At 40.4% G+C, this 25,065-nt stretch overlaps 1 protein-coding gene across 4 annotated transcripts in view; it reads left to right on the top strand.

Annotated features, from left to right (window-relative positions):
• The window catches only part of ARMC3 (armadillo repeat containing 3), a 90,730-nt gene extending 72,985 nt beyond the window's left edge, over positions 1-17,745 (top strand). For all 4 annotated transcript variants that reach the window (XM_053573247.1, XM_053573245.1, XM_053573244.1 and 1 more), the window contains 3 exons: positions 10,983-11,183; positions 13,301-13,463; positions 16,474-17,745. In XM_053573247.1, coding sequence (XP_053429222.1) covers positions 10,983-11,183; positions 13,301-13,463; positions 16,474-16,680 — 571 coding nt within the window. In that variant the 3' untranslated portion in view covers positions 16,681-17,745. The remainder of the gene's footprint in view (positions 1-10,982; positions 11,184-13,300; positions 13,464-16,473) is intronic.
• Positions 17,746-25,065: the final 7,320 nt, after the last annotated feature.

The following is a 25,065-nucleotide window of genomic DNA, read 5'->3' as shown; positions in this document are numbered from 1 at the left end:
TCTGAGTCACCCTTCATAGAGCCAGCCTCAATGCGTCCCCAGAGTTGCCTTTTGCAGATGACAGTCTGGTCGTATTACTATGCCCAAAACAATGATTGTCTGTCATCTTCCAGATGAAGCCCCAGCTCCCCCCATGGCCCTCTGTATTTCCTACTTTGCTTCCAGGCTGCTCGTCTCTGGTCTCTTTTTATATTTACAACATATGCTTTAATATTTCTGCTACTCAGACAATCTTGGTCCCCATGATAATGGTTCCCCCAAATTTTTGTTTTTAAAATAATTTCCAGCAAACTCCTTTCTTACCCATACCTTAACTGTTTTTGTGTCTTCCCCAAAGCCTTGACTAATGAGAAAAGCCTTTTAGAAACAGTCACATTTTAATAATACTCTCACTTGTCTTTCTTGAATATATTAATTCATTTAACAAATATTTTCTGGGCACTGCTATGTGTCTGGAATTCTCCCAGGGTTGGAGAAATAGCAATGAGCAAAATCCTTTGCCCTCACAGAAGTCACATTCTACTGGAGAGACAGACAAGAAACAAAATAAACCACACACACACAATGCAGAACAAATCCTCTCTCTACTTTGAACAATGCCCTCTTCTTTCCCATTCTTTTGGAATAGATTGGTTAGAGTTGGACATCCAATGGAACAGATTCCTTTTAGCATTGAATTCCTTTACTTTCTTATCTTTGTCACTCATGTAGAAACTCTCGAATGCTGATTAGCACTGTGATAATTTCCCACATACCACAATCTTCCTGCTTAAATTGAAACCCCAAGTGGGCTGAATTTATGACTTGTATTTTTTCTACCAGCCTCGTCCTATAATTTATGTATCTAAAAACCTGATGGTATTAGAAAGGAGCACGTGATTTGAAAGTGTCCGTTCACAATTTAGAGCCAGCCAAATACTCTGTAGACTCACCTGCACTCCTATTCATCCACCCACGAGTGTAGAAAAATATCCACAGGGTTTTGGATCCCACAGTAAGTTCCTGTTTTCTGAGATAGTTCTACTAAAGCCTCAGAAGGAAAGGTCAAAGTTCTACTTTCTTTAATCATAAACTGATGCTCTCTCCGCAGATTAATTTTACAGGAGTTAATTTTGTAATTTCCAAATGTCTGTTTCCATCTTCATTTAGAAATGCAATTAATTTAATTATTGAAGCCCTTATTGATACAACCTGGCAGCCTTCCTGGGGAAAAAGTCCAAAAGAAATGTTTCTATTTATAGCACCAGGAAACAACAATGCGGGAGTTTCCTTAAATTATCTGTTTTTTTTTTTTGTAGAGACAGAGTCTCACTGTACCACCCTCGGTAGAGTGCCGTGTCACACGGCTCACAGCAACCTCTAACTCTTGGGCTTGCACAATTCTCTTGCCTCAGCCTCCCGAGCAGCTGGGACTACAGGCGCCCGCCACAACGCCCAGCCATTTTTTTGTTGCAGTTTGGCCGGGGCTGGGTTTGAACCTGCCACCCTCGGCATATGGGGCCGGCGCCCTACTCACTGAGCCACAAATTATCTGTTTTTAATCACTCAAGAAGATTGCCCTCCCCTGAAGGCGAACCAGATATTAGCTCCCACATGCTAAATGATTTTTTTCTTTTGACTTCAGGCAGCACACTCAGCAAGAAATACTCCGGCTTCTGTTTTGTAGGTGGCTCTGAGTAGCCGCAGGAATTGGGTGTTCCAGTTTCAGAAAACAGGCAAACCTATCTATGCTTCTGGCAGTTTTAATCCATGTTCTTAGTGTTGGTTTCCAATTTACTAAGAACTATGTATGTGAAGATGCCCAATATATCCTTCTCTTAAAAAAAAAAAAGAAAGAAAAGGGTTAAGATAATCTATCTGGGAAATACTAAGTTTTGCTTCAGAGATTTTATCATAATATATGATTGGTGTATTTACTAATACATGATTAAACTCTAGTCTTAGCTGCTACATATACAGTATTTAATTAGGAAACAGAAAACTTGTAGTACTGGTTATAGTTAATAGAGTTTGTAATTCTCAAATAGCAGTTGATAGCATTCATTTTCTATTTTTTTTTTCAAAATAAGTTAAAAAAAAAATCATGTGGACTTCAGTTGATCTTTCCCCCCACCCTGTGCTTCAAATACTACTTAAAGATGAATAACTCCCTCCCCTAGTAATCTGTTGGAGGAACAGACGCTCAGTGCTTGTGAGTGCATAACTTAGGTGGTTCTCCTACCTGCCCTGGCCTAACCTCACTTTCTTGACCCTGTGACAGATTTGTTGTTTTGAGTTCCTTGTTCTCAGAGACATAACAAGGAGCTGCAATAGCAGCTGCTCTGATATCATCAGCTCCCACCACAATAAACAAGGTGTGTAAGGAAATCTGCCCTCAAAAAAGGAGACAGATGTCACTGAGAGCATCGCATGTAAGGAAAGAGTGTGGTAGATATTAGGTAAACAATTCTTTCTAATCACAAACTTGAGTGTTTATTTGCATGTCAGTAGTTAAGTGACAAAATTCTGGAAGAACTGAAATGTAAAGCTAAGGCGGGTCAGAACATGCTGGCTGAACCAGCAGGGGCACTGCCTGTGAGTCTGGAACCAGAAGTAGTATTATCCCTACCAAGGGACAAAAGCCCCACCCATTCTAAGTCCCACCCTGGCCTGTTCTGGAGTTGGGGCACGCTGAAGAGCTGGGCTTAGGCAGGGGAGGAGGTCTGTGATTGCAGCTGGGATAATAGAGCAGGCCCCCAGCCCACACTGGAGTCTGCCTGAACTCCCGGGAACTTACGGACTCCATTCTTTCTTAGAACCATTGCTCAAGGTCATGTTTGGCCATAGGTGGTTCCTCTTGATCTGTTTCTGTATGACTGGGGTAACTTGTCTATTTCAAAGACAGAAAGGTATCTGTAAGCGTGTCATTTATTAGATACTTGAGCCATGGTAATTATTCAGGAAAAACAGTGAAAGCTAAAAAATGTGAAAAGTGACAGGCTGGGCTGTGGCCCAGCGGAGAAGTGAGAAGACACTGACTCCCCTGGCCCTTGCACCTTCCCTTTTAAGTTTCTGCACATTCTTTATGAAGCCGCTGTGGGAGGGGGCTCAGGAAGTCCTCCCTACTTCCTCCCAGAGGATTGCCAGTACTGGCTCCCAGCTGGTGGTGAAAAGTCAAGAAAGTAATCCGTACTGAGGGACAAAAGACAGATATGCATTATCTGTCAGCCCAGAGATGATTTCAACACAATAATGATTGTGACCTTTGATACTGAAAATGTTTAAGTCTGTGGCTGCTTGGGGAGAGCAGGAAGTGCTCACTGGGTTTCAGCAGCAGTGCCCTGGGTGGGTGAGCCCCACTAAGGAAGAGCAACTTTCCATCTACAGCGTTAAAATATAATTTGTATAAAAGTAAAATCGTAACCTTCATACACATAGAAAATGGAAACAGGGCAAGGTCTGTTTTATTTTTTAAAATTAACCATAAAGTAGACTTTTGCATATAATTCTATGAGTTTTAACAGAAGTGGAGATGTGTGTGCCCATCCTTACAATCAGGATACAAAACAGTTCTGTCACCCCAGAACCCTAACCCCTCCCTCCCCCGCCCCCCACGACCTGTTCTCTGGTACCTGTGGCTTAGTCTTTGGGGGAATGTGATGTGAGTGGGATCGTACATGATGACTTTTTCCACTCAGCATAATGCCTCTGAGATTTTTCTAATTGTTTTTTGTATCGATATTTTATTTCTTTTTATTCTCGAGTGGTATTTCATTATACGGATATGCTTGTTGAAGGGCATATGAGTTGTTTACAGTTTTTGGTGATGGTGACTAGAGCTACTGTAATTATTCATATACAGGTTTTTGCATGAATGTGAAGCTTTATTTCTCCAGGGTAAATACCTGGGAGTGGGATTTCTGGGTCACGTAATAACTGGATGTTTAACCTTCTAAGACACTACCAGACTCATTTAGCATGGCAATAGCATTCTGCCCTCTCACCAGCAATGTATAAGAGTTCCAAGTGTTCTACATACTTGTCAGCATTTGATATTGTTGGAGTTTTTTAGCCATTTGATATGTAAATAGTGGCATCTCATCATGGTTTTACTCTGCATTTCCCCAATAGCTAATGACGTTGAACATTTACTTGTGTGCTTCTTTGCCATCCTTCCATCCTCTTTGGTGAAATGTCTGTTCAAATCTTTTACCCACTTTCTGCATTGGGCTGTTTGTTTTTTTACTATTCAGTTTTGAGAGTTCTTTGTGTGTCTTAGATATGAGTCCTTTGCAGGCTCTGGGGCTTGCAAATATTTTCCCTCAGTTTGTACCTTGTCTTTTCATTCCGTTAGCAGTTATCATCCTCAGAGAAAAAGTTTTTAATTTTGATGAAGTCCAGTTTACCAAATTTTTCTTTCATGGAGTGTATTCTTGGTATCAGATCTAAAATCTTTTTGCCTTAGCCCAGATAAAGAAGATTTCTTCCTTTGCTCTCTTCTAAAAATCTTATGCTTTTAGGTTGTATTTTTAGATCTAACATGGATTTGAGTTCATTTTTGTACAGGGTATGAGGTTTAGGTTGAAGTTCATTTTGCATATGGATTCCCACTTTTTCCTGTAACATTTGCTGAAAAAGCAACCTTTACTCCCTTGAATTGTCTTTGTGCCTTCATCAAAAGTCACTGGGTGACTTCTTGCAGGTCAAGATGGCACAGATTGGTGTTTCTCTGTTACTCCCTGCTAAGTAATAATCCAAGAGGCAACCAAAGGGGAACTCCAGAGGTGGTAAGAAGAAGATGAACTGGCTGGGGACCTTAGGACTAGGGGAGCAAGACAGTAGCAAGACATCTTATGTGTTCCCTATCTAACAGAAGGTCCCCCAGTCTAGCAAAAGAAAGCATCTAGTGGTCCCCCGACAATACCAGACAAGCCTAGTGCCACTGACAAGGGGGTTGATTGGAGCCCCACTAATAATTACATAGCTAGGACAAGCAAATTCCTATTCTTGCAGCCAGAGACCCCTTCCCATCCCCACCCTAACACTCACCTTTGCCAGGAGATACTGAGACAGGTGGCAGCATTAGCAAGAGGGACCCAACTACAGCAGTGTCTCTGCATGCCTGAGATTCACTCTCCCACCCCAGAGATACTGGGGTGGCAGAAGGCACCCCATCTAGCCCAGGAGGGGACCTAGCCTGAGAAGCTGCTTTTCCCAGTAGGCCTGAGACTCCCCTTTCTCACTGGGAGACATTGGACAGGTGGGTGGAACCAGCAAGAGGGACCTAGGCACAGTAAGTACCCTGGTATAGAACATTCCCGTGTACCCTGGACCCGAGAGTACCCGCCCCCAATGAGCGATGTGGAGTAGGGATGGTGGGAGGAATCCTGCCACAGCACCCTGCCGTGAAGTGCTGTCCCTCTTACACAGCTGGGGGATCCAGCCTCAGTAAGCCTCTGATAGGGAAACCTCGTGGTCCCTGCAGGCCTGAGATACCTGTGCCTCACAGAGAGAGACCCAAAATGGGGAAACTGCTTCTGTCCTTCAGACAGTACCAGCAGGGACCAGTTGGAGTCCCAGCAGCACTAATTAAACCAAGTAGATACCTTTCTCCCCTCCAAAACCACAGGTATACACTGAAAGGCTCTGAAAATCAAGCTATCGCTAGAATCAATGAACTCTCTATTTCAAGAGTGTTTACATTGATCCATATGTCTACCCCTCTACTAACTAGCATCTGTTTGAATTACTGTAGCTATACAGTAAGTCTAAATATCAAGTAGACTGATTATTCCCAGTTTACTTTTCTTTGTCAAGTTTGATTTAGTTATTCTATGGCCTGTGACTTTTTATATAAATTCTAAAATAAAATTTTCTATGTCTAGAAAAAAATTTGCTGGGACTTTTATAGGAATTGCATTAAAATTTCAGATCATTTTGAGGGAAAATGATATCTTTAATGTTTTATGCCTTCAAATCCATGAACATAGTATGACTCATCACTTAATTTGATCTTTTTGCTTCACCAGCATTTAAAAATAACCAGCCACAGATCATTAGGAACTCAATATGTTTTGTAAAGTTTATTATTCAGCATTTAATTTTCTTTGGAGCAAGTAAATGCCACCCAGAGTTTTTGGTTTTGATTTTTGTTTCCACATGTTTATTATTTCTGTGTGGGAACACAAATGACTTTCACGTGTTGATCTTTTATTTATTTATTTATTTTTTGTGTGAGACAAAGTCTCAAGCTGTCACCCTGGGTAGAGTGCTGTGGTGTCACAGCTCACAGCAACCTCAAACTCCTGGGCTCAAGCACTTTTCTTGCCTTAGCCTCCCAAGTAGCTGGGACTACAGGTGCCCACCACAATGCTGGGCTATTTTGTTGTTGTTGTTGTTGTTGCAATTGTCATTGTTTAGCTGGCCCAGGCCGGGTTCGAACCCACCAACCTGGGTGTATATGGCTGGTGCCCTATCCACTGAGCTACAGGTCAGGTGACACCTTGTGTGTTGATCTTACATTCTGAGACTTTGATGAACTCATTTGTGATTCTGGAATTTTTTGGGGGGGATTCCTTGGGATTTTCTGTGTAGACAGCCATGTCATCTAATTTGTTTTTAATTCTCAGTAGTTTCATTTTGATGTGTCTAAGAGTGGATTTCTCTGTGTTTGCCTTAGGGCATTCACAAAAATTCTTGGCATGTAGATTTATAATTCTTGATCAAATTGAGGAAGCCATACCAGCCCTTATTTTATTCAATATATCTTTTCCATACTGTACCCCTTTTCCTCTTCTTCTGAGACTTTTGTGACAACAGTCTTATTGTACCACAGGTCCCTGAGAGTGTCAAGTTTTTTCAACCTTTTGTTCTCCACATTGTTCAGATTGGATAATTTTTTTTTTTTTTTTTTTTTTGAGACAGAGTCTCAAGCTGTCGCCCTGGGTAGAGTGCTGTGGCATCACAGCTCACAGCAACCTCAAACTCGTGGGCTCAAGCGATTCTCTTGCCTCTGCCTCCCAAGTAGCTGGGACTACAGGCACCTGCCACAACGCCCGGGTATTTTTTGGTTGTAGTTGTCATTGTTGTTTGGCAGGCCCGGGCTGGATTGTAACCCATCAGCTCAGGTATATGTGGCTAGCGTCTTAGCTGCTTGAGCCACAGCGCAGAGCCAGATTGGATAACTTTTATCGTTCTGCCTTAAGATGCACTAGTTTTTTCTCTATTATCTCCATTTGTCTATTAAACCCATTCATAGAATTATGCTCTTTTAAAATTTTTTGTTACCGTATTTTTTAGTTCCAAAATAATCTTTTTATATTTTCTATTGCTGTCTAAGACTTTTGAACTTTCTATTTATTTCAAGAGTGTTTAGCCTTACATCTTAGACCATTTTAAAAGTTTTTGTGAAACAAACATCTATGTCATTTAGCTTTTGTGTCTTTTGATTGCCTTTTCCCATGAGTTAAGATTTTCCTGGATCTTCATCGGTAGTCTTATTTACATTCCAAGGATATTCCTTTTGTATGTATGATTTAGCAGGTTATTATTATTTTTTTTTTTTTGTAGAGACAGAGTCTCACTGTACCGCCCTCGGTAGAGTGCTGTGGCGTCACACAGCTCACAGCAACCTCTAACTTTTGGGCTTACGCGATTCTCTTGCCTCAGCCTCCCAAGCAGCTGGGACTACAGGATTTAGCAGGTTATTAATCCAGTTGGGTTCCAGCTTCAAATTTCAGCCAGTCTTCTGTGGATTGTCATTCCAATGTCAGTCACTTTTCAAAGTCTTTACAGTGTTTTTAAATCAGTCCTGCATGTAGGACAACCAGTGTCTACTTTGGGATTTGGGTTTGGTTCTTAAAGTCTGTGTTCATACTGTTGGCATGCACAGCTCAGAATAAGCCTAAGAATTTATAAATAATTTTATAAGATTGCTTTCCTGAGTGCTTTCTTCCCATGATCTCTTTTGTCTTTTCTGGTTCTTTGGGGCTTCCCTTAAGGTGCTCCAACCAGGAAACCTTATTTACCCTGCTTGCTGCACTCTTGCTGTGACTATACTCGTATCTATTGCCAAAGAGCAGAAGGATTGAATGGCTATAAGGCATTTCAGGTTCTCTTGGGATTCCATTGCCACCACTGTCATAGGATTCTTTAGGAGCTAGGGTACCCAAGAATGGAAAAGAATAAGGAAAAAGCAGGCCAGGATAGGAGGAGGGTGGCTCACACCTGTAATCCTAGCCCTCTGGGAGGCTAAGGCCAGTGGATTACCTGTGCACAGAAGTTTGAGACCATCTTGAACAAGACCAAGACCCCATCTCTCTGAACAATGGAAAAACTAGGCATGCATGGTGGTGCACACATGTAGTCCCAACTACTGGGGAGGCTGAGACAAGAGGATCGCTTGAGCCCAAGAGTACGAGGTTGCTGTCAGCTATAATGACACAGCACTCTATCTAGGGTAACAGAGTGAGACTCTGTCTCAAAAACACATTTAAAGAATTAAAATTAAATTTTTTAAAGATGGAAAAAGCAGAAACAAAAGCAGGAGCTTTCTTCTACTTTCCTGCTTCTCTTTAAGATCTATCTTTGCCAATGCTCACTTCCAGTTATTGGGCTAGGTTTAGTGGGAAAAAAATAAAAGGATAAGCTTACCATTAGCTCAGCAGTAATTCACATTCTATTCTCTGATCTTCTTGTTGCTATTTACTTTCCGGGGTCCTCAAACAGTGTTTGCGTGCATCCTGTGCAGCTTTTATTCAATGGGAGAGACAAGGCAAAATGTGCTTATTCCACAGTACCTGGAATGAGAACCTGTGTCAGGGTTTTTGTTCTACTCATTAATCTGTGAAAAAAACAGTAATATGTTAATACTGGTTCAAAGAACATTTGAGGTGCAAGATATTTATATTTATATTCAACTTAATTAAGGAATGTGATACAAAGAATCCTAAGTTACATACCAAAATGGTAACATCTTACAGAACAACAAACTGTAAACTTTGAGAATATCTTGTCCACTGGACAGAAATTATTTGCATTTCTATTAGACAAAAATATACATGTTAACTAGTAATTCTCTAAATCCAGAATTTTTAGTTAGTAGTAAACAATATTCTTCTTTTTTTCTATTTTTGTTGTAGTTTTTGGCCCGGGCTGGGCCACCTCCAGTATATGGGGCCAGCGCCCTACTCCTTGAACCACAGGCACCCCTTCCTTTTATTTTTTTTGAGACAAAGTCTCATTATGTCACCCTCAGTAGAGTGCTGTGGCATCACAGCTCACAGCAACCTCAAACTCTTGGGCTTAAGCCATTCTCTTGCCTCAGCCTCCCAAGTAGCTGGGATTACATGTAGGTGCCTGCCACAATGCTGGCTATTTTTGTTGTTGTTGCGGTTGTCATTGTTGTTTAGCAGGCCTGGGCCGGGTTCGAACCCACCAGCCTCGGTGCATGTGGCTGGCACCATAACCACTGTACTACAGGCACTGAGCCAGTAGTAAACTATTCTTACTGTTTACTTGGTAAATTCCATTTTCACTAAGTACAGAACTAAATATGTTTCCCTAGATAAACCTCAGATGAATCTTTGCTCCTATTTGACATGGAAATTATGAGCCATTTTAATTTTGGTTCTTTTTATTGCTTTATTTTCACATTTTAGATAATTTTTCTAAAAAATAGTGGTTGAAATTCTTCTTCTTCTTCTTTTTTTTTTTTTTTGTGGTGTGTGTGAGACAGAGTCTCCCTCTGGTGCCCTGACAAGAGTGCCATGGCATTATAGTTCACAGCAACCTGAAGTTCTTGGGCTTAAGCAATCCTCTTGCTTCAGTTTTTCTATTTTTTTAGTAGAGACAGGGTCTCACTATTGCTCAGGCTGGTCTTGAGCTCCTGAGCTCAAATAATCTACCTCCTTTAGCTTCCCAGAGTGCTAGGATTATAGGCATGAGCCACTGTGCCTGGCCAATCCAAATTATTCTTGAAGACAGCAGTTCTCAACCTCTGGGTCATGCCCCACAGGAACTGTATTAAAGGGCCACAGCATTAGGAAGGTTGAGAACCACTGCTTGAAGAGGATCTTAATTGAAGTGAGAGAAGACTGGCTTAGACTCTCTGAGGAAGCAACCTCATTTTTTCCAATTTTTATTTTTTTTTTTATTAAATCATAACTGTATACAATGATATGATTATGGGGCATCATACACTCACTTCATAAACCATTTGACACATTTTTATCACAGTGGTTAACATAGCCTTTCCGGCATTATCTCAGTTACTGTGCCAAAACATTTACATTCTACATTTACCAAGTTTCACAAATACCCCTGTAAGATGCACCACAGGTGTGATCCCACCGATTCCCCTCCCTCTACCCACCCCCCCCCTTTCCCACTTCCCCCATTTTTTCCAATTTTTAAAGTATTGCATGCCTACTTTGTGCCAGACACCTTGCTAGGCAACTGTGCAGAAATCCAATATATGATTTTCATAAAATATATCAGTTACATAGCGTTCTCTCAAAAATTAGTTTCTTCTGCATAATATAGACTTTATAAAACTCTACCATTGTCATTGAAAATGAAAAATTGAAAACTATATATGTCAGTGTATAAAATATGTCATTGCTTCATATCTGTGAGGGATTGGTTCCAGGAATCCCCACAGATACCAAAATCCTACATACTCAAATACTACAGTCAGCCCTAGTGAACCTATATATAGAGAAATGGGCCCTCTGTATCCACAGGTTCCACGTGCACGGATTCTACAGCCCTAGAATATTATATTTTCCGTCCACGTTGGTTATAGATGCAGAACCAGTGACTATGGAAGCCCAACTATATTTATTTTAAAAAATACTCTATATCAGTGAATCCACAGAGTTTAAATTCATTTCAATTGTACCTGATTTTTCGGATGCTCTTTAAAATATCACAGAGTGTAGTTGATGTTCATTCATTTGTTTAGCTGATGATGAGGTTTGAATTGTTGTTGTTTACTCTCAAAGGAAAGGCAGAGGGAAAAAAGAAGAGGAAAAACTGAAAGAGGAAGAAGAGACTCTGGCGGTACCAAAATTGGTTAGCGAAGGAAGCCCTGAGAAAGAGTGGTACCCTCCCTTTGACCCTAATTTCTTTATGTACATACATGAGGTGAACAAATCAATACTGCCTGTAACCAATATTAAGGAACAAATTGAGATTCTTGCAAAGTAAGTTGGCCATGTATACGTATATATTTTTAATTTCTAAAAAAAATTTATTGGTATACATATTTCAGCCAATTTTCAGACAAATATACCATAATAAAATTATGCTCTGTCTCGGAAATAGAAACAAAGTGAATTGAAAAAAATCCTCAATTTCTATTTTAGGTCATATTTCTACCCCAAATCAGAGCTAGAAGCTGGAAACTGCTTAGAAAAAAAAGCCTGTTATGTTTTTGTGCTAAACTATTAAAAGTGTTTTTCTGGGGCGGCGCCTGTGGCTCAGTCGGTAAAGCACCGCCCCCATATACTGAGGGTGGCAGGTTCAAACCCGGCCCCGGCTGAACTGCAACCAAAAAATAGCTGGGCGTTGTGGCGGGCGCCTGTAGTCCCAGCTACTCGGGAGGCTGAGGCAAGAGAATCGCTTGAGCCCAGGAGTTGGAGGTTGCTGTGAGCTGTGTGATGCCACAGCACCCTACTGAGGGCCATAAAGTGAGACTCTGTCTCTACAAAAAAAAAAAAAAAAAAAAGTGCTTTTCTGTGTGATCCTAAGGAAGTTATGAATGAATCACAAGTTCGCCATGAAATCATAGGTATAGTCATAGTTTATGGGAACCCTAATGTGCATCATTTGTAAACTCACAAGTTATTTTCTAATACAAATAGCCAGACTCTACGTCTCTGTTGCCTGTCTGATACTCAGTCTTTTATGCTGCTCTAAGGTGGGGTGTGAGTATTCTAAGTGATGGCTGCTGGAGCAGGCTCAGGGCTAATCTATCCTCTCCATTAGAGTGTTTAATCTAAATTTCACTACAGGAAGGCTGGGAATTTAAGTCAGTGGCTGTGAGGGATCAGGACTCACTGGGGTGGAGGACAGGCTTCCTGACTACCGGGTAGGTAAGCAGCAACAGCTGCAGTCTCCATGGGAGCTTGTATCTACTCCAAATAGCTGTGAGTTGCAGTCATCAAACCTGGACGTGACAACTGCAAGTAACACAGCTGCCAGATCATTGATTTCTTGTCAGCCAGAGCTGGAAGAGAACATTTTTGGCTACTGAAGTTTTCCCAATGCCCTTGAGAAGTGATGGCTTAAGCAGAACTCTGCTGAAGCTCATGCCTCATCCTTCGTTCCTATCAGAAACACTGCATCCATCCCAAATAAGTGTCTTTTTTTTAAAACCCAAGGCCCACCAAGCTAGAGAGAGATGCAGAGATGTGTTTCCGCGGCTTGGGTTCCTTGGCATTCATTGGAGCAGCCCTGGCTGCCTGCAACTGTAGGCAGTTCTGCAGCTTCTGCCCCAACTCTCTTTTTTAAAATCATTCACTTGGTTTTACATACGAAAGGAAAGTATTTCTTTAAAACGTACAGTACTCCCTTTACTGCAAGGGTACGGTGGCCTTGGGTGACAGCCTAATATGAGCAGAAACCCACAAGCGAAGGGCGCCACATTCATCCTGCCTCACCCACTGACCTGCCCCTTTATTGTCCTTTTTGCCTATTTTTCCCTTCTCCTCTTTCTGTAAATTGAAAAAAGATAAATTTTAAAAGAAAAATGATAAAGTTTAAAAAATTAAAAATGAGAAACTAGTGGGAAATTTTTCTGTATGTTTGTCTTGTCTCTAAGTTTGAATTCCTTGACAAAATAAAATAACCATATGTTAAGGTGATGCTTTGGATTTCAGATAAAAATGTTTTGTTTTTTTTTTTGTAGTTTTTTTGGCCGGGGCTGGGTTTGAACCCGCCACCTCCGGCATATGGGGCCGGTGCCCTACTCCTTTGAGCCATAGGTGCTGCCCCCAGATAAAACATTTTTAAATGCTTTTAAAGAGTAAGATAAAATGTTAAAACTGCAGTAATATTTAGTGTGATATTTATTTGAACCTTGTTATAGATATTTGTTCATTTATTTTCTTTGTGTTGAATGAAATTGCTGGAATTTCAGTTTGTATGTGAAGGTTTGAATACAGTAAACATGTTAACATACTTATTGCAAAGTGTATTTTTAAAAGTAAAACAATAAAAATCACAGGGAATGTAGTTTTTACACATCTGTGTGTAATATAATTATATTCAAATCATCTGAGATATTAACTTGATGTTGATCTTGATGTAATTGACATAGGTATGTGGCAGAAAAAATGGGTGGTAAGATTTCAAAAGATAAAATGCCTGATTTCAGCTGGGAACTTCATATAAGTGAACTAAAATTTCAACTTAAATCCAATGTTATACCCATTGGAAGTATCAAAAAAGGAACCTTCTACCATCGAGCTTTGCTTTTCAAGGTATTTGAGATTTTGCTTCATTTGCTGTCTGTCTTTATATATTGAAATGAACCAGTTGCTAACATTTAAGGGGATAGTACTAGTTCTACCCATTCAGATTTAATTATATTGGACATAATGTATATATAGATATGCATATACTTATATACACATACATACGCAATAGAACCTCCATAGCTGACCACCTCCCTATATTGATCACTTCCTTAAGTTGACCTAATTTTCTTAGACCCACATGCACCACATGTATGTATCACCTCAGCATGGTGACCAGTTTGTTAGTCCCTTGGGTGGTCAACTTATAGAGGTTGTACTGTGTGTGTCTATACATACATACACACACACGTTTGCATGTGCTGTATATTCACCAGACTATTGGAAGGATATTTATTCAACATTTATCATACACTTACTATCAGCCAGGCCTCTGAGAGTGTAGGAATACTAAAGTTACAGTCCCTGCACTCAAGTCTGATACCTTAGCCAGACTTGCAGGTTTCAAGGTGACGTCAAGGAAGGTTTCAGAGAAGGAAATGACACGTAGCCCAAGTATGAGAGGCCACATAAGATTTCACTGGGGAATGAAGGAAAACAAGAATTTTGCAAATATCTTATGCAAAATAACATAGGTATGCAAGTGAGTGGTCCTTCTGGGGAGGGTAGAGTAGTTTGGATGAAGACGAGAGGAAGAGGGTTGATGCCAGATCATAAAGCACATGAGTTTGCACTAATCCTAAAATCTAACAGTAGGCACTGGAAGTTGTCAAGGGGAAAGTGGTGCATGATTTTGAAAGACCATTGGGTAACAGAGTAGAAAATGGATTCAGGCAGGGGCAAGACTAGAGACAGGAAGAGCAGTCAGAAGATGCCTGAGCAGGAAGCCTGGTCGACCACGGCTAAAGCCATGTCACGTGGTTATGTGAGATTTAGAAGGAGGGAGACTGAGGAGATAGAACCAAAGGGGGTTTGTGACTGCCTGGGTGTGATGTGAGAGCTCGCCCATGAAGAACAAAATAATTTTGAGGCTCTGAGTGGGGCAACTGGGTATGATGGCATTATTTCTTGAGATGGGAACCCCAGAGAAGAATTAGGTTAAAGAAAGAGGGGCAATCTTTTGTTCCATCACATCCAGTGTCTGGCATATGATGGGAACTGAGAAGATGTTTTCTAAGCTGTGGACTGCATGTATAAAGTTCCTACCATCTCTCAAATACCTCTAAACCTCACTGCATCCACATGTCTCTTACCTCCAGCTCCAAGCCAATTTCATTTATTTTATTTTATTTATAATCCAAGTGGCAGCCTTTCCTAGTCCCTTGAATTCTTGCTTTAGCAGTGTTTCCTTTTCATCTGTCTTAGCTCTCTTTCTCTCTATTATCTGTTTTTCCTTTAAAATCTGAGCATGCCTAAGTTTGCATTATATAAAGATAAAATACAAATCTTTTCTGAGCTATGTATCAGGCACTTGGTAAATATAATTGTGGAGGGTCGCAAAAAAGCCAAAGATTAAAATTACTGCCCAGTCTTTAAGTACAAGAAAATGGATACTTGGAAAAATCATTTACCCATGGTCAAGCAGAAGTGGGGCTGGAATTTGACCCCATGACTATATTAATCAAGCCACACTGCTAATACCCATAGATAATTCTCATTCCAGGTCAAAAGTCTGAGTCATCTCAGACCCTTGTCACTCCTTGGCAAACCTCCAAGCTTCTCTTAACTCACTGCCATCTGGCCCTTGTTCCCACCCCCTCAGTATGGACTACTGTGGTCTCCTCATTGTGTTTAATACACCAAGTAATTTGTCTTGGATCATTTTCTTTCTTGGATACTTCCTTTTTTACTTTTATCCTTTCTTACCATTTCATCTCAATCTTTGGAGGTCTGCAATGGAGACCCTTCCATCTCTATTTTTCCAACCTCTCTTATGTATTAGGCTTCCCCAAAGTGCTGACCCAGGTACACTCCTGTTGCCCTCTCTGCACTTCTCAGGGTGAGGTCTTCCTTCACCCGGCCTTAGATAGAACCCGAATGCCTAAGGTTTACAGGTCCTTTCCTCCATCCTCACACCTCCGTGTCCAGATGTGAGGATCTGATTACCTTCCAGCTGGGTCTGTATGAGTGTCCCACAGGCACTGTATCAATCAACTTGGGCTGCTGTGACAAAATACCATAGATGGGGTGGCTTAAACATCAACATTTATTCTTCACAGTTCTGGAGGCTGAGTAGTCCAGGATCAAGGGTGTTTCAGTAGATTCAGGGTCTGCTGAGGGCCCTCCTCTTAGTTGGCTTTTTTCCCTATCCTCACATGGTAGAGACAGAGAGAGGGCTCTGGTCTTTCTCTTCTTAAAAAGGCACAAATCCCATCACCAGGTTCCATCCTTGCCATCCCATCTAAACCTAATCCCCTTCCAAAGGCCCCACTTCCAAATGCCATCACATTGGGGATTAGGACTTCAACATAAGAATTTTGAGGGGACACAGACATTCAATCCACAACAGGCACCTTAAACTCATTAAGCAAACTGAATTCATTACTCTTGTGCTGCAACTGAGTCACCTAACTACCCAGAACTCTCCCACCACTGAAATCCTGATCATCAATACTTGATGATAAAATCTCTTATCCTTCCTTGCCTCTGAAATCTTTCTCTCTCATATATACTCTTTATTTCCCATTTTCTTCCAGTTTTTTTGAATCTATGTGACTTTATCTCCTCCAACTACCTTACCCATATTGGGCTGATACAGTGTGTCAGCCTCAAAACTGTCACTTCTCAGTAGGACCTTCACAGAGATTTGGAGTCCACAGAATCTTGAGGAACAAGGGAGCTTGTCACATTTGACTGGCTCTTGTTACCACAGTCCAAACGTTCAGCCTGCTATCTGACTATTTCTTTGCAAGAGTTGTGTATTTCCCTTCCAACCAAGGTGTGTTTTCAGCTAGGATTCCCCCTGCCCGACACACCTCTCTCATCACCCCTGGTTGATCTCTTGTCTCTCCTACAGGCTCTGGCTGACAGAATTGGCCTTGGCTGCTCCCTAGTTCGAGGGGAGTATGGCAGAGCGTGGAACGAAGTTACCCTGGTACACGACCGGAAGGGGGTGATTGGGGGCCTTTCCCCTCCTGACATATACATTGTAGACCTCATGTTCCATCCGGGGATGCTGATGAAGTTAAAAAGCCGAGAGGCTGATCTTTACAGATTCCTTTAAACTATCCAGCACACAGGAGTTCCAACAAGAAACTGGCTGTCTACACTTTTCAAGTTCATCAGTTGATCTGATTGATTTAAATAAAAGTATTAGAAATGTTCTGTGTGTAGAAAGAAGGAAAATTTGCAGTGAACTCTGCTGTGCTTCTGATTGCAAGCTGTTGGTAAGAGCTCACGGTCTCATTAGATCATCTTACACTCACTGACCTTCATGGAATGCTTATTATTATTGAAATTAATCCAACCCTCTGCTTGCTAAGGAATATCTGTGTTGTTTAAGAATCATACGTATCACTCACTGCTGCTCCCAGGACAACACAGTGGCCTCACAACTGTCCTTCCTCGTGTCCAGAAGGCTCAGAGACACTCAGTTAAACAACTCAATGGCTTTTTAATGTCTTTAGTCACTTGGTCTCACTTTCATCAAGTAAAATTTTGATAGTATATTTATATAAACCTATTTCAGTATTTATAAATTCCTTAAAAGTTTTGTTTATAGTTTTTAAAGCATCTTATTAAACACTTTTTAATATACCTCACTGAATCAAAATATTTCTAGAAAATATTTCCAGAAAATCTCTTTGCCTTGTCTGTGTGAACTTGGAAATATACCTTCAGTTAAAAACAATTTGATTTGCTCTTATGCATTATAATGTTGGGCCACCAGAATATTATTTTAAATTTATAGAACTTAAAAAGTTTTAGGTTTTAGGAAACATAGGATATACAAATAAAGTGAATCTTTGCTAAGGAATTGCATTTTCAGCAGTGAGCACAAATGGGGAGTAAATACACACTTCAAATGGTTAAGACAAATAAAAATTAGCAATATGATAAATCTCATAAAGGGTTTATTTTCTAATCAGGCTTTAAGTCTGAAGTTTACTTGCATAATCATTTTCCTAGAAGGTGTTTTGAAGTGAATTTGATTTCAGGAATGAAAGCTAAAATTGTTTTGTGTGAGTCAATCTGTAATTTCTAAGCCTATAATTCTTTATTTCAGAATAAAATTCTTTATTTCAAAAGGTATAGTAGTTAAATTTATCATACACTTTCATAAAGTTAGAGCGTGGATTATAAGGATACAAACCCATCTTAGCATTTTGAAGTCTGTTTTGATCAAGAAAGCATCTACAGTGCATTACAAAGACTTATAAGACATAACTAAAATAAAATGAAAATAGGCATAAGTACTGGGAAAAAAGTTTAACAAGGCTAGGAATGAGCTTAGAATTCAAAACGCATTCATGAAAATGCTGTACATTTGTTAGAGATTAAAGAAAATTTGACTTTAAACTCCCTGGCTACCAAGCAGAGGGAAATGTTATTTGTTGTGTGATTTCTATTAGGATCTAGGAGATGCCAGCACAGAGCCATTTCTCAGAAAGAATAAAGACCAGGGGAATTTCTCTTTGGGAGGTTCATAGAGATGGAAGAATAGCATCTTCAAATAGCAACCTCCTAGTAAGTTCTGAAAAGAATTTTCATAGGCCAATGTCCTAAGGTCAAAGTAGAATTAGGCAAAAGTTCTATGCAGAGCTACTGGGATAGGGCCCCCCCAGGTAGACACCACTTTTTTAATTGGTGCATGATAAAAACACTTTTTTTTTGCTTTTTCTTTTTTCTCTTTTTTTTTTTGCATCTTTGAGATGATTCATATTATGTCTCTCTCAACTAGGTTCTAAATAATTATTGAACAAGAGTAGTTTAAGTTTTATTCTCACAAAGGTCTTTGAAGTTCATCTATTCTGTTTTACTGTTTAAGTGTATAACCATAAAATTTAATAATCAGCCAACTATAAAAAGAAAATAACAATTGCAATAGCAATAAAAGTTATAAAATATCTAGAAATAAATCTGGTTCACCCTACTGTATCTGTTTCCTCATCAGCATCTCCAAGTGGAATGTAAGCTCTTCACAGGCTGGCCTTATCCCTAGCCCCTTGCTTTTTTATTCTATCACCCCTTTGTAGTGTGGCGAACACTAGGAGACAGATATTCAGTTGTTTCTGGAACCACCCCACATATGCACTTGCAAAGAAATGCTCTGCCTAGGTAATAACATGGGATGGTATTTGGGGACCTTTGGAGTCCGATTTATACAGGTGTGGGAGATTTTCTCTATCACTGACCAGTTGGGTGGTTTGAGAACAAATCATCATAGCTCACAGCAACCTCACACCCTTGGGCTCAAGCGATCCTCTTGTCTCAGCCTCCCAAGTAACTGGGACTACAGGCACCCACCACAATGCCAAGCTACTTTTTTAGAGACACTGTCTCTGTCTTGTTCAGGCTGGTTTCAAACACCTGAGCTCAAGCAATCTACCTGCCTTGGCCTCCAGTAGTGCTAGGATTACAGGTGTGAGCCACTGTGCCTGGCCTTGTTTTGGGGGTGGGGATGGGGTTTGTTTGTTTTTTTTCCCCCCAAGATGGAGACTAACTGAGTTCTGTGGCATCATAGCTCACAGCAACCTCCAACTCTTGGGCTCAAGTGATCCTCCTAGTCTCCTGTAGCTGGGACTACAGGTGCCTGCCCACATGCCTGGCTAGTTTTTTTTTTTTTTTTTTCCTATTTTTGGTAGAGACCGGGTCTTGCTCTTGCTCAGGCTGGTTTCTAACTCCTGAACTCAAGCAATCCACCCATCTTGGCCTTCCAAAGTGCTAGGATTACAGGCGTCAGCCATCATGCCACTGCACCTGGCCAAAATACTGAGTATTTTGAACCACAGTCCTCATTTATTTTTTGTATGTGTGGATGGGAGGGGACAGGTAGGTGCAGGAGGCCCTCAGCCCTTCTCTTGACCACCCTTCGTCTTAAGAAGGCTTTGGAAATTGCCCATCAGACCTGACTTTCAAGGTCAAGCCCTGGTCAGCCACAGAATGACATGATGCTGAGTCCTGAAGAGCCAAATGAGAGTGCCTGAAATCCCTTCTATTCATTAAGATCAGCTTTTTCCCAGCTCCAGGAGTGCCACTGAGTATTCAAGTGAAGTCACATTTTTCTAGCTGTGGAAAGAGGAGACTTTTGGGGAATGAGAATCTAGTAGAGCTTGATGATCTGAACCGATTTCTCTTTTAAAGCATCATGTTTAAAGCACACATGCTTTCTGTGTAATCCTAGAAATAAATCTAGTAAGAAATATGAGGTTGGGTGTGGTGACTGATGCCTGTAATCCTAGCAGTATGGGAGGCCGAGGTGGGTGGATGGCCTGAGTTCACGGGTTCGAGACCAGTCCAAGCAAGAGCAAGACCCCATCTCTAATAATAGCTGGGCATTATGGCTTGTGCCTGTAGTCCCAGCTACTTAGGAGGCTGAGGCAAGAGAAGTGCTTGAAACCTGGAGTTTGAGGTTGCTATGAGCTATGACATTATAGCACTCTACCAAGGGCAGCCAAGTAAGACTCTGTCTCAAAAAAAAAAAACACTACGAAATTCTCATAAGATCTGAATAAATATAGATAGATAACATGTTCTTTGATGAGAAATTCAGCAGTACAAAGATCTCAGCACTCCCCATATTGACATATGTATACTTCAGTATAATTAATGAATTTAGTGTAATTTCTATCAGAAACCCAACACATTTCATTTCTGGACCTGACAAATAGCAAATTTTATCTAGAAGAATGAATGTATATGAATGCCAAGAATATTTCTAAATAGGCAAATGTGGAGGAATTGGCTTGATCACATATCATAACATATATTAAAAAGCAATGAAAAGTAAATTAGTATGGTACAGGCATAAACATTTTTTAAACTAAAACTCCAGACACAGATTCATGTGTAATAGTAGAATTTAGCATTGATAAAAGTAGCATTTTTTTCCCAGTGAGAAAATCATAGCCTATTCAGTAAATAATATTGGGAAAACTATAATTTGGGCAAGGAGAGATCCTTTCTATGTATGGCAGTGAAACTAAAATCCATAAAAGAACATGTATGATGGCTTGGTGCCTGTAGCTCAGTGCCTAGGGCACCAGCCACATACACTGGAGCTGGCGGGTTCCAATCCAGCCCAGGCCTGCCAAACAACAATGACAACTACAACCAAAAAATAGCCAGGCATTGTGGCAGGTGCCTGTACTCCCAGCTTCTTGGGAGGCTGAGGCAAGAGAATCGCTTAAACCCAAGAGTTTGAGGTTTGCTGTGAGCTGTGATGCTACAGCACTCTACCCAGGGCAACATAGTGAGACTCTGTCTCCAAAAAAAAAACAAAAAAACAAGTATGACAAGTTTTCTTACATAAAACTTTGAAAATTCTGTCAGCAAAATATACTGTCAGCAAAATTATGGATGGGGGAAAAATTTGCAGCATACATCACAGACAAAATGTTAATACCCCTAATAAGCAAAGATCTTATAAGACTCAATAAGAAAAAGACAATCCACTTAGAAACAGAAACAACTATGCACTTCTACAGTGGCTAAAAAAAAACCTCCAGATCTCAGTGGTTTAAGTTCAAAGTCTTTTATGACACTACATATCAAACACAGGTCAATAGAGGGGACTCTGTTCCACACAGTCATTCAGGGACCCAGGATGACAAAAGCCCTTCCATTTTGTAGCTGCTCTATCTGAAACATACAATCTTCTCATTGTCTCCAGTGGGAAGGGAAAATGCTAAGGATTTACTTTGGGAATTACATGCTTTGTCCTGGAATACATGTAATTTGATCAGAATTAGATGATATAGGGGTAATATCTGGAACCACAAAGATTTGAGTTAGAATCCTGACTATTGGTTAAAACTTTGGAAACCCTGGCAACGGTCGTGGTTGTAAAGTTTCAAAGCAATTTATGTGAAGTAACTTGTAGTTATTCTGGCAGAATCAAAAGCCAGAGTTTCACTTCTGATGATCAAAACATTGCATTAAAATTAATAACTAACTTTTAAAAATAACAATGAAATGGAGAATGGACAGTTTAAATATAGAATCCTTTCAGTCTTTGCATAGGCATCATAAATGAAAATTCAAGTTTGTACTGTGTTTTTAATAAGTACTCATCAGATTCCAAATGTATTATTTCCTTGACAAAGAAAAGGCATTTTCACCCATAAAAAATACTTTTCTAGAAGCTCAAAGTAATATGTAATACCAAATGGATACAAACTTTTTCTTTTCATTGAAACAGAATTTTTTTTTTGAGACAGAGTCTCACTCTGTCACCCTGGGTGTAGTGCCGTGGTGTCATAGCTCACAGCAACCTCCAACGCTTGGGTCCAAGTGATCCTTCTTGCCTCAGCCTCATGAGTAACTGGGACTATAGGGTATCTGTCTGGCTATTTCTTCTATTTTTAGTAGAGATGGGGTCTCACTCTTGCTCAAGCTGGTCTTGAACTCCTAAGCTTAAGCAGTCCACCCATCCCGGCCTCCCAGAGTGCTAGGATTACAAGCGTAAGCCACCATGCCTTTGAAACAGAATTCTTAGAAATAGTAACTTGTTTTTCAGCAAGACCCCACAATAGTATCCTCTGCTAAAGACAGAAAGCTAGAAATAAAAGGGGTATTTTCCTTTGGAACCATTCAGAGAAAGGCTGTATTTACACATACTATCTGTTCTTAAACTTGACCAAATACCAGAAGTAGGACAAACTGACTAAAGGCTATATGGAAAATATCACTGTTCTAGGTATAGAATAATACAATAGTATCGAGTCACTTATTTGGGGTTTAATATTTAAATGTACTATTCTTTACAATAACTTGAGTATTATTACATAGATCACTAGCAAAAGCTTTGCTTGAGCTTAATTTTAAAGCCATGAATATAATTAGCTTAATAATAAAAAAGTGGACTTCAAAGGACAACCCTCAAAGTGTCAAGCATCACTGTGTTAAAACAGTGAATTCAAATAATCCTGTGGAACTCACAGAGACCTGCCAATAAAAACCCACAAATCACAGTTTATAAAATAAAAAGCCTTGTTGGAAAAAGTAAAGAAATTTTATTATGGTGATTTAACTTATACATTCAATCAGCCTTCATTATTGAAGCAATATAACAGCACTGATAGAGCCTAGATTTGGGAATCAGAGCTGAGATTAAGTCTTATCTCTCCCTGCGTCCTTGTGCAACCTTGAGAAAATTACTTCACCTCTCTGTCTCTCAGTTAACTCTTCTGGAAAGTGGGAGAAAATGATAATAGCAAATATTTGCATATTTGTCAGGCTGTTCTATGCAGTTTTAACTCGTTCAGTAACCCTTGATGTGGAGGTAGCCTTACAGTTAACAAGTGAGAAAACTGGGGCGCAGAGATGTTGAAAAATTTACCCACGATCACTCTGCTAATAAGTGACAAAGCTTTAAATTTAAATTTAGTTTGGCTCCAGAGGCTATGATCCCAACCTATGTGTCTTATAAAGCTACTTGAGGATGAAATGAGACTGTGTGTGTAAATGATAGTGGGTGGGGAGTACGTGTGTATGTGTAAGCGTGTGTGCACGTGCGCATAGCTCTGTATTCTATGTTCACATAATGTCCCGTTCTGTTTGCTTCAACATGATTGGAGGGAATTCTTTATCCTTCATGTGTCCCTTCCTTTCCTTTAGATCTTTGTATAGGGCCAGATAGTAAATATTTTAGGGTTTGCAGGCCCTACGGTCTGCGTTGCAGCCACTCAACTGCGCTATTACTGTAGCACCGTGGCAGCTACAGATAACACCTGGACAATGAAACCATATTTACTAAAACAGGCGGGGGCCAGATTGGGCTGTGGGCCATGGCTGGTCACCAGCATTTTGAGGGTATGGACTTGCAGAGTGCTTCACTTTTTTTAACTTGGCACCGGGGAGCTTTAAGTAAGTGATCAGGGGAGACTCCCACCCTGGAATGTTGTCTTTCTAGGGCTCTCTGGGCTCTAATATTGATCTACTTGATATTAGTCCAACAGATGCCAATGTAGATGTCTTGAGAAGAGGCATGAAGAAAGGGGCTTCAAGGGGGATGGAAGGGAAGTCTGGCCTGCTAAACAAGGAAGTCTGGAGAGCCCATAGGAACATTCACCACTCAGCAGTTCCCACCAATAAAAGGAAAAGAATGTGGGCATGAGGTAACCTAGGTAACCAATGACCAATAGAAAAAGACAATAATCAATGACCAGTAGAACAGGGCAATAATGCCTGGAGGTGCAGAGAGGCCAATGAAAGAGTTGCAACCAATTTCAAATAGAGAAGAAGAGGTATTTATACCACTGCACTACCATCTCACTCTCTCTCACCTCTTCTCCTTCCTGAGAGGGGTCCACTTCCAACTCTCTTTGGAAGTGCTCTAAGCTTTCTTTTTGTTCTTAAATAAAATTTCTCTTTGTTACACTGAAACTTGTGCTTCCATTCATAGTGCCTAAGTCACTCCAGTTTTATTTTCAGTTTCCACTCACTTTTGTTTTCAATTACCGCCATGCCTCTGTTAAACTTTCTAGCTCAGCTGAGTAATTGAACCAGGTCAACTGGGTTCAGGGAACTGAGAACCCCCAGCCCCCCAAACCACCTTACTTTTTAGTAAGAACAAGAACAAATTTGACCCATCTACATAGGAAGATAAACCTCCCTGTCTTCTGGTACTTCTGTCAAGAGCTGTGATGGGAATGAGATTTTACCCTACTTGCAAGCTATTAATATCTGCCACAGTTTTCTGGTTGCTGGCATAAGACATGAGAAGTAGTCTGCTTCGCCATCTGGTGACCATAGTGACATTCAGCAATGAGGTAGGAAGCACTTTTTGTAAGATAAGTTCGGAAACTTCATCGTCAGACTCCATACGAGGACAGCTCTAATGGCCATTCTGGATAAAAGAGTTCCAAAATCTCTTTGAAGGGTGGAATAGACATTAGCATCAGTGCACAGCTTCCCAACGGGAGTTCTTCAAAGGCGACCATAGCAATATTGAGCAGTGAGGTAGGTAGCACTTTTTCTGGGATGAGTTCACAAACTTAATCATCTGACCTTGCATTGTATTGTCTTTGGAGTTCAAGAAACTTGGATTTGAGTCCTATTTCTGTCATTCTTACTTGTAGGATCTTTAGCAAATGTCTTGCTTTCCCTCATCTCTGAAATGAGGATGTAACAACAGTCGCCACTTCCTAAGGTTGCTCTCAGGAATAATTAAGGTAGTGCACCTGGTGTCAAAAATACAATCAGATCAAGTGAGAATTTAAAAAGTGTATGGCCCATACAGAAGAACAGTTCACAGACTGGTAGACCTCAAACAATGTTGCGACCATACAGCAGAAACATCAGGTTTACAGAACGCAAAGGAGGAAGTGTTTTGATCTCCTTCTGATTGACTGTCTTGATTCTTCTAAAGCTAAAGCTGCCGGTTCGTTGATAGCTGATTGGTTTAAGTTCATTGAATCATGCTGACAAGGCCAAAATGCTTACATGC

Source organism: Nycticebus coucang, chromosome 20 (genome assembly GCF_027406575.1).
Source record: "Nycticebus coucang isolate mNycCou1 chromosome 20, mNycCou1.pri, whole genome shotgun sequence".
NCBI classification, from domain to species: Eukaryota; Metazoa; Chordata; class Mammalia; order Primates; family Lorisidae; genus Nycticebus; species Nycticebus coucang.
Note: the sequence above shows the minus strand (reverse complement) of the source record. Positions and strands in the feature narration are given on the sequence as shown.